General features: G+C 48.0%; 1 protein-coding gene across 3 annotated transcripts in view; it reads right to left on the bottom strand.

Moving 5' to 3' along the window:
• The window catches only part of MTA3 (metastasis associated 1 family member 3), a 290,525-nt gene that overhangs the window by 206,341 nt on the left and 74,050 nt on the right, over positions 1-10,134 (bottom strand). For 2 of the 3 annotated variants that reach the window (XM_017544868.2, XM_017544869.2), the window contains exons 1-2: positions 3,867-4,017; positions 2,174-2,241 (exon numbers count right to left, since the gene is read on the bottom strand). In XM_017544868.2, the coding sequence (XP_017400357.1) occupies positions 2,174-2,241; positions 3,867-3,894 (96 nt within the window). In that variant the 5' untranslated portion in view covers positions 3,895-4,017. Of the gene's footprint in view, positions 1-2,173; positions 2,242-3,866; positions 4,018-10,134 lie in introns of those variants that run through there. The other variant, XM_037744410.1, reaches the window with a different exon arrangement.

Below are 10,134 nucleotides of genomic sequence, written 5' to 3' on the forward strand. Positions count from 1 at the left end.
AAAAAAAAATTAGCCAGGTATGGTGGTACATGCCTGTAGTCTCAGCTACTTCAGAGGCTGAGGCAGGAGGATTGCTTGAGTCCAGGAGTTCAAGGTTACAGTGAGCTATATAATCCTACCACTGAACTCCAGCCTGGGTGACAGAATGAGACTCTATCTCCCTGTCTCTGGAATAAAAAAAAAATAAAAATAATGCAGAGTCCTTGGGATATTCCCAAAGCAAACCAAGGTCTCAAGGCTCTTTAAACTAAGAATGTCCTAAGTAAGGCTTGGCTTTCCAGGACAAAACTGAACAAGTCACCAGACGGCATTTGAGGGGAAGGTATTAGCTAGACAGACCCAAAGATTATAACACTATGAAGTCTCATAAGCCACATAACCCTTAGAGTAATCTGGAGGAAAATAAAAGCATCACTGTAGATATGGCTTTTTTTTTTTTTATGTTGCCAAACAGCACTGACATGGATACAGTTTTAAAAAATAAGTATGTGGGCAGGGCACGGTGACTCACCTATAGTCCCAGCACTTTGGGAGGCTGAGGCAGGCAGACCACCTGAGGTCAGGAGTTCGAGACCAGCCTAGCCAACATGGTAAAATCCTATCTCTACTAAACATACAAAAATTAGCCAGGCGTGGTGGTGCATGCCTGTAATCTCAGCTACTCGGGAGGCTGAAACAGGAGAATCACTTGAACCCAGAAGGCAGAGGCTGTGGTGAGAACAGCGAGAGCAAAATTCCATCTCCAAAAAAAAAAAAAAGCTACTTTATTATAACAAAACCATATTCTTTTTTTTTTTTTCTTTTGAGACAAGGTCTCACTCTGTTTCCCAGTCTGGAGTGCAGTGTTGCAATCACAGCTCACTGCAGCCCTGACCTCCTAGGCCCAGGCAATCTTTCTCAGCCTCCCAAGTAACTGGGACTATGGGCATGTGCCATCATGCCTGGCTATTTTTTTTGGTGGAGATGGGGTTTCCCTGTTACCCAGGCTAGTCTCAAACTCTTGACTCAAAGGATCCTTTCACCTTAGCCTCCCGAAGTTAGAATTACAGGCGTGAGCCACTGACACAATTTGGTCTAGTCCAGAATTTTACAAATTCCCTTCAATATTATGTTCCCTAGCTTCCTCCTTCTAAACCTAGAAAAGGGAAATATTAATTCGCTAAAAAGGGAGAAATACATATTATGACTCTATATTTTTTTTGAGACGGAGTCTTGCTCTGTTGCTTACTGCAACTCTGTCTACCAGGTTCAAGCGATTCTCCTGCCTCAGCCTCCCAAGTAGCTGGGACTACAGGCGCCCGCCACCACGCCTGGCTAATTTTTGTATTTTTAATAGAAATGGGGTTTCACCTATTGGCCAGGCTGGTCTCAAACTCCTGCCCTCAAGTGATCTGCCTGCCTCAGCCTCCCAAAGTATTGAGATTACAGGCATGAGCCACTGCGCCTGGCCCATTATGACTCTAAATATAAAAAGTGTCTGAGTTACAGAAGTGAACTGCTCTTTCAGAGGCTCTAAGCAATTTGAAGAAATCTGCAGACTTTTAAATATTCAGTAACAAAAAAGCAAAAGAATATTAAGAATTCGGAATCCTGCATAACTCTCTAAAATCTCAACTTTCTTTTTTTTTTTTTGAGTCTTGCTCTGTTGCCCAGGCTGGAGTGCAATGGCATGATCTCGGCTCATTGCAACCTCCATCTCCCAGGTTCAAGTGATTCTCCTGCCTCAGCCTCCTGAGTACCTGAGATTACAGATGCATGCCACCATGCCCGACTAATTTTTTTATACTTTTTTAGTAGAAAAGGGGTTTCACCATGATGGCCAGGCTGGTCTTGAACTTCTGACCTCAAGTGATCCACCCACCTCAGCCTCCAAAATTGCTGGGATTATAGGCGTGAGCCACTGCACCTGGCCTAAAACCTCAACTTCCAAAGAGTCTGGGAGTGAAAGTAGAGCCGCCTCTTATGATCTTTACCCAGTTTATTTTTTATTTAGTTTTAAAAAAATAGAGATGGGGGTCTCACTATGTTGCACAGGCTGGCCTCCCCCTGCCCACCCTCCCAAAGTACTGGAATTGCAGGGAAGAGTCTCTATGCCAGGCCACCCTTTACCCAATCACCTGTCACGGAAAAACAAATATTTTTAACATTAAAATTAAGAACACTAAGTGTATACCTTGTTGAGTTCTTCTATCCTTCTTATTAGGTATGGGTTGCTGGAGGAATTCTCAAAGTACACATAATCTGTAATTAAAGGAAGTACAGAACTTAATCTTTTCAACAGAAAGTTCAGATTTGTCAATCCACGACTTTTAATGTTAGGCAATTCACATTGAAATTAAGCTCATAATTCATTCACTGGTAAAAGCAAACAGCCTTAATATATTCTCTCATCTGCCTACGATACACAGACCTTTATTTTCTTGGCATTTTCATTTCAATTAACGTTCTATCAAGTTCTCCTAGATTTCTGTCCCAATATGTCATTTCTTTAATAATAAACAAAAAAGGCACCTCTTATCACTGTGTAGTTAGGGCACACTAAACATGTGTCCTCTCTACTGTTACTTCCACATCTTTTTCCTCCAATCCAATTTGCCCTGGAGGCTGCTTCTCACATAAAACTATTGACCTAAGACACATTCAGAGCATGGAGAAAGGCTTCACAGTCCAACCTACATTTCAATCACTACTTAAAAAAAAAATCAGGTGAGCAGAGCAGGTAAGAGGAAGAACACTGACAAACTATTCCACAGCTCTACCTGGGAAGACGAGAAAACGGGGGCCAAGGGGATCACTTCTAAGAGGGAAAGTGCTCTGGGGGTGATACCAGAATGTTTTTTACCCTTTTACCATATTTAATCCAAACCTATTTAATGTCTTGTGGTTAAGAAATTGCTGCAGGCTTTCAACTAAAAGGATAAAATTTTTCAAGTGTGGCTTTTCGTCTCATCTAATAGGTTCGCCGGAAACTTCCCACTGTGTGTTTATCTGAAAGGCAGGGCTGTGCTGTTATTGTCTTAGTGGCTCTTTCACGGCTCTCTTCTGCAAAGTGGCCTCATTTAGCCAGGCCATTCCCACCAGTATCCATCAGAAGCTCGGCTAATGAGCAGAGAAGGAAGAGCCGGTCTCTCATACAAACACGCCACTTATCTGAATTATTATTTTACCAGGAAAGAGGGAGGAGGGCGTCGTGAGTAGGGAGAAAGTTTGTTTGACCTTATTTCTCTCTTCCGCAGAAGACTGGGAAGGAGGCAGGCAGCAGAGCAAACGTCCAGGCAGAGCTCAACTCCCCACCTCCGGCAGAGGTTCCCAGGCCCCACGAAGCCCCATTTGTGGGGGGCTGGACCAGAAACCAAACGGGGGAAGCGACGAAGGGGAGGTGCAGGGCTCCGGCCCGCTAACAGGCCGGTCCAGCTGCGCCCCTGGCTGGGCCCCCACCCCCACCCCAGGCTCCCACTGAGGTGGGAAGGAATAGGGGAGGGGATGTCCCCCCATCCTCTCCAGCTCCTAGAAGCCAGGCGAGGAGACGGCCACCGTTTCAGGGGGCTCGACGGGCCCCAGTCCCATGAAGGTTTCGTGAGGGAGGGGCGTCTGGTCATTCGTACCCCCAAGTAGAGGCCTGGCCCTAAAGACGGGGTGAGGTGAGAGGGTGAAGGTGGCCCCGGCCCCTCGCGGGCCACCGTGGGGGGAGGGGAGGGAAGGAGTGGGGGTGGGGAGCCCCGGCCCCTCTGCTGGCCCCGGCGCCCCCTCCCCCTGCGCCCTCAGCCCCCGCACCCGTGGCTCCCGGCAGTTGGCGTGCGCTCGCCCCGGCCCCCAGCTCCCGGAGCCCGCTCCCACACGGGCCGGGTCGGGCCGAGCCTGCCTACCTCCGACCCGGTACATGTTGGCCGCCATGTCCGCCCGCCCGCCCGCGGAGCCCGAGCCGAGCCCCGCCCGCCGCCGCCACCGCCGACTCCTCAGCCTCAGCCTCAGCCTCCACAGCCGCTGCCGCTGCCGCCGCCGCCGCCGCCGCTGCCTAGCCACCGGGGGGAAGGGAGGGAAGGGAGGGGGCGGGGGAGGGGGAAGTGAAGGGGAGGGGACGCCGAGGGGTGGGGGCTGGTGCCCGCCCCCAGCGCCAGACTAGCAAAGCCGAGTGGGCCGGGCCGGGCCGGGGGAGGCCCAGGGAGGCCCGAGCGCTGTGGAGCCAGCGGGAATTGGGGGTAGGGGATGGGGAGCGGGCGGGAGGATGGGGGGCCTTGTTGGAAGTGGAGGGCCCTGGAGCCAGGGTCCTGGCCGAGGCGGAAGTCTGGACTCAAATGCGGACCAGGGGCTGTTAGAGAATTGGAGTTGGGGCTGGGGCGCAGCCTCTCCCCAGCGCCTCTTGCTCCACCCAGGGTATCCCATCACCTGCCCACCCCGAGACAGGTCCTCCTTCCCTGCTTCCGTCCGGGGGGAACCCCCGTGTGCCTGACCTAGTAGGCAAGCGCCAGTCTCAATGCAAACTGTTGGATGCAAATTAGTGTAAGCAGCAGGGTTCCTTCCTTCTGGTGAGGTTCATGGGGCCGGCCTGGTACCTGGAGGTTCTGGGGCCAGGAAGACCCCGCGTGCTTCCCGCCTCGCCAGAGATCCAGCTGGGAACAGAGCTAGATAAACTCCCTTCTAGGCCACCCTAACTGCGCCATGGTTCATCCCAACTGAGCACAACCAACTCTCCAACACCCAGATAAAGGCCCTGGTTCTAGACAGGCCCTATATATGCAGTGCTTGTTCTTCTGGGGATAAGGGACCTTTAGGAGTGGGGGGCTTCCTTTGTCCATGGGGGAACAGGGCCCTACAGTTCACAATCACCATCACCCCCAAGAGGAGATGCTGTTCAATCAGCTTGATATTGATGGACACTTAACTGGTTATGTGTCTAAAGCTTCTAAATGGTTATTGTTCTAGGCCAATTCTCTAAACAACCTCTGTTTTCACGGCCTTCCTACTCTCACAGAAACAAAACAAAAAAATGTTGAATCTTAGCTGGCTATCCCCCAAACGACCAAAAATAACTTTCTTTAGAGAAGACAGTCCATTCCAAAGTACTCCCAGACATCACTGCATAATAAACACGAAGACGATTTACTGGTATGGTGGCTTGTTTGTAATGTCTTGTGATACACAGCTGTGTGCTGCCAACTTGAGTTTGAGGTCTGTGCGGGGGTAAGAGGTGCCCCCAGAAAAGAAGGTTTTTTTTGGTTGTTTGTTGGTGACAGTGATGGTCCCTTATCACAAAGTATTGAGATGAAAAAAATGTTCTGCGTAGCTGAGGCAAAGTATGCAAATAAATAACAAAGCACCGTTGAATCATATTGACTCTATGACCTGTTTCCTTGTCTATAAAATGGGGACGCTAATTCCCCTTCATAGGTGTGGAAAGGATCAGTTGTGGTGATATCTGAAAATGGTTTGTAAACCAGGGAACACAGAGCACCATGCAAATAACAGGTGTCTCTTGCTTTTCTTTTTAACCCAAGAAAACCTCACATTCCCAAGGGTTTTCTGCTGTGTGTCAAAATATGAGCCATGTGTCAATTTCTGACCCACAAAAGAAAGCAAAAGTATTCTGTTCTGCAGATTGCATAGCTGTCATTCAACATTTACCAGAGATCCCACCAAAAAACATTCTGACAAAACTGACATCACCCCTTTCTGAGCTGACACATAAATAGGTTGAATAATTCACCTGGAATCACACAGTAAACTGGCAGCAATATTGGGATTATAAATCAGCCCTTTCCTCTGGCCTAGAATGTTCTGAACCACAAAGTCTTTCTCCAAGTGCAAAGGCCGCCTAGAAATCATAAAGTGCAAAGAAGTGGATCACAAGCTTTAGGGTGTTTTCCCATTAATTTTTCATCAGCAATTTCTCCTCCTCCAAAATATTTCCCTGTTTTTGTTAATTCATTGTGTGTCTGTCTCATTTCCCCAGCTTAGTGCTCTTGCCAGGTGTTTATGATGACTGTGCTAACCACAATAAATGGTGAAAGATGCCAATAAAACTCCTCCCTATTTCCCCTTAGGAACAGCCTTATCCAGAAGACCCCCCATGAAAAGCCTCATAGACTTGAGGGGGAATAGCAGGGAGTAATGATGGTGGCAGGACTTGAAACCGTTTTTGACTCTTTTTTTTTTTTTTTTTTTTGATGGGGTTTTCTTTTTTTTCCAGGTTGGAGTGCAATGGCACTATCTCGGCTCACTGCAACCTCCACCTCCGAGGCTCAAGCAATTCTTCTGCCTCAGCCTTCTGAATAGCTGGGACTACAGGCACCCACCACCATGCCTGGCTAATTTTTGTATTTTTAGTAGAGACAGGGTTTCACCATATTGGCCATGCTGGTTTCAAACATCTGACCTCAGGTGATCCGCCTGCTCAGCCTCCCAAAGTGCTAGCACTACAGGTGCGAGCCACCATGCACAGCCTAGTAAAATTTAAATATAGAAGGTGTTTGGCACTTGTTGAGAGTTTCATATTTGTTAGGTCCCTTCTCTCTATTCCAATTACTCTCATCACTAAAGAAGAGGTGTCTCTCAGGCCATGCCAGAAATCCCAGGGCCAATCCAGCCCTTCCAAGGATGAAATTTCCTTGCACAGTTGTTGCAGTTAAAGAACCACGTATAAGGTAGTTCTTCACCACTTAGTTGAAAAGAAGTGGATGCAGCAGGCCGGGCGCGGTGGCTCACGCCTATAATCCCAGCACTTTGGGAGGCCGAGGCGGGTGGATCACGAGGTCAAGAGATCGAGACCATCCTGGTCAACATGGTGAAACCCCATCTCTACTAAAACTACAAAAAATTAGCTGGGCATGGTGGCACGTGCCTGTAATCCCAGCTACTCAGGAGGCTGAGGCAGGAGAATTGCCTGAACCCAGGAGGCGGAGGTTGCGGTGAGCCGAGATCGCGCCATTGCACAGCCTGGGTAACAAGAGCGAAACTCTGTCTCAAAAAAAAAAAAGTGGATGCAGCAAGAAAGCTATAGGTGGCTAGGCATGGTGGCTTATGCCTGTAATCCCAGCACTTTGGGACACCAAGGCAGGAGGATCATTTGAGCCTGGGCAACATGGCAAGACCCCACCTCCACCAAAAAAAAAAAAAAAAAAAAAAAAAAAAGCCAATTGGTGTGCATCTATGGTCCTGGTTACTCTGGAAGAAACTGAGGCAGGAAAATAGCTGAAGCCCAGGAGGTTGAGGCTGTGAGCATGTTTGTGCCATTGCACTTGAGCCTAGGCAATAGAGCTAGACTCTGTCAAAAAAGGGAAGAAAGGGAAGGGGAAAGGGGAAAGGGAAGAAGGAAGGGAAAGGAAGAAGAAAGGAAAGGAAGAAGAGGGAAGGGAAGGAAAGGGAAGGGGAAGGGAGGGAGAAGGAAAGGAAGGAGAGGGAAGCTAGGGAGGGAGGGAAAGAAAGAAAGAAAAAGAGAAAAAGAAAGAAAAATAAAGGGAGAAAGAAAGAAATGCTTTGGGTGAATAGGGGAACTGGAGAGTTGGTTTTTTGTCTCCATGTAGGGATGGAGTTTTTATATGCGTGAAAGTAAAAAGAGATTGATGCTGGCCACAGTCTGGGAGCTTTATGATACTGAACCCAGGAAAGGAGCCTGGCGGTCTAAAATGTAATTAATCTGAAACCAGAGGCCAGGCTTTGGAAAAGGGACTTTATCTTGTTGGTTTGTGTTTTCCATGGTTTATTTCTCTCTTCTTTTTCCTTTCATTCTTTTCTTATTTAGTAAAATTCTTTTGGAAAAGGCCAGCCTATCTCATATTCTAAGGAGGTCCTGGGTTGGTTTGTTTTATTTTTTTGAGATGGAGTTTCGCTCTTGCTCCCCAAGCTGGAGTGCAATGGTGCAATCTCGGCGCACTGCAACCTCTGCCTCCCAGCTTCAAGCAATTCTCCTGCCTCAGCCTCCCGAGTAGCTGGGATTAGAGGCATGTACCACCATGTCTGGCTCATTTTGTATTTTTAGTAAAGGTGGGGTTTCTCCATGTTGGTCAGGCTGATCTCGAACTCCTGACCTCAGGTTATCTGCCTGCCTTGGCTTCCCAAAATGCTAGGATTATAGGTGTGAGACACCTTGCCTGGCAAAGGCCTGGGTTTTAAAGGCAGAGGAACATATCCCAAGAGAAATGTAGGCATGTGATGGCAAGAATCAAAGCAGAAGAGCCCCAAAGAGAAAGGAAACCAGAATTGGGAGTTCTGTGGCTTCTCTAGTCATGGAGCTGCCTCTTCCATCAATCCTCTGTGCTAAAAATATGAAATCCAGGACCAATCCCTAAAGGGATTGATCTGTAGCTTCCCTAGCAATGGAGCTGCTTCTTCCACTGATCCTCTGTGCTAAAAACATGAAATCCAGGACCAAACCTAAACGGATACTTTGGTTTTGGGACATATGTGTTTTCAGATCCCATAGATCCCTCATGCCCTCAGAGGGGAGCTAGCTCAGCCATTCATTCGGCTGCTTCCACAAGAAGGTTCCTTCTCCAGTAACAACATTACCTGTAGGTAGTAGAAAAGTGACTAAGTCACCATGGGGACAGAAATGACCCCCTGGGTGGTTAACCTAATTGTCCCCACCTTTTCACTTTTTTAACTACTGTAGATTTGAATATGAAATTGTTGGTCTGGCACCGTGGCTCACGCTCATCACTTTGAGATGCTGAGGCAGGCAAATTACCTGAGGTCAGTAGTTTGAGACCAGCCTGGCCAACATGGTGAAATCCAGTCTCTACTAAAAATACAATTAGCCAGGCATGGTGGCATGCACCTGTGATCCCAGCTACTCAGGAGGCTAAGGCAGGAGCATCACTTGAACCTGGGAGCTGGAGGTTACAGTGAGCCAAGATTGTGCCACTGTACTCCAGTCTGGGCCACAGAGTAAGACTCTGTTTCAAAAAAAAAAAAAAAAAAAAAAAAAAAAGTGGGAAAAAAAAAAGAACACTATCTCAAAAAAAAAAAAAAAAAAAAAAAAAAAAAAGCCCGGGTGTGGTGGCTCATGCTTGTAATCCCCAGCACTTTGGGAGGCCGAGGCAGGTGGATCACCTGAGGTCTGGAGTTCGAGACCACCCTGACCAACATGGTGAAAACCCATCTCTACTAAAAAATACAAAATTAGGCTGGGCGCAGTGGCTCACGTGTGTAATCCTAGTTCTTTGGGAGGCCGAGGTGGGCAAATCACCTGAGGTCAGGAGTTTGAGACCAGCCTGGCCAACATGGCAAAACACTTGTCTCTACTAAAAAATGCAAAAATGAACTGGGTGTGGTGGCCAGCACCTGTAATCCCAGCTACTCGGGAGGCTGAGGCAGGAGAATCACTGGAACCCAGGAGGTGGAGGTTGCAGTGGGCCAAGATCGTTCCACTGTTCTGTAGCCTCTAGCCTGGGTGACAGGGCAACACCCTGTCTCCAAAAAAAAAAATTAGCCAGGCTCAGTGGCTTACATCTGTAATCCCAGCCCTTTCAGAGGCCGAGGTGGGTGGATCACTTGAGGTCGGGAGTTTGAGATCAGCCTGATCAACAGGGCAAAACCCTGCCTCTACTAAAAAAAAAAAAAAAATTAGTCTGCCATGGTGGCAGATGCCTGTAATCCCAGCTACTTGGAAGGCTGAGGCAGGAGAATCACTTGAACCTGGTAGGCAGAGGTTACAATGAGCCGATATAGTGCCATTGCACTCCAGCCTGGGCAACAAGAGTGAAACTCCGTCTCAAAAAAAAAAGGAAAGAAAAAGAAGGCCGGGTGCGGTGGCTCACGCCTGTAATCCCAACACTTTGGGAGGCCAAGGCGGGTGGATCACAAGGTCAGGAGTTTGAGACCAGCCTGGACAAAATGTTGAAACCCCGTCCCTACTAAAAATACAAATACAAATATTAGCTGGGCACGGTGGTACGTGCCTGTAATCCCAGCTACTCAGGAGGCTGAGGCAGGAGAATCGTTTGAACCTGGGAGGTGGAGGTTGCAGTGAGCCGAGATCACGCCATTGCACTCCAGCCTGGGTGACAGAGTGAGACTCCGTCTCAAAAAAAGAAAAAAGAAATGGCTGGGTTCTAGAAGCTTTGTGGAAGGTACTAAGAAAAGAAAAGAAGAAAAAACAATGTTTAAAAATTAATTTTAGAAAATTTCAGCCATCAT

This window comes from Cebus imitator, unplaced genomic scaffold, assembly GCF_001604975.1.
Source record: "Cebus imitator isolate Cc_AM_T3 unplaced genomic scaffold, Cebus_imitator-1.0 Scaffold172, whole genome shotgun sequence".
NCBI classification, from domain to species: domain Eukaryota; kingdom Metazoa; phylum Chordata; class Mammalia; order Primates; family Cebidae; genus Cebus; species Cebus imitator.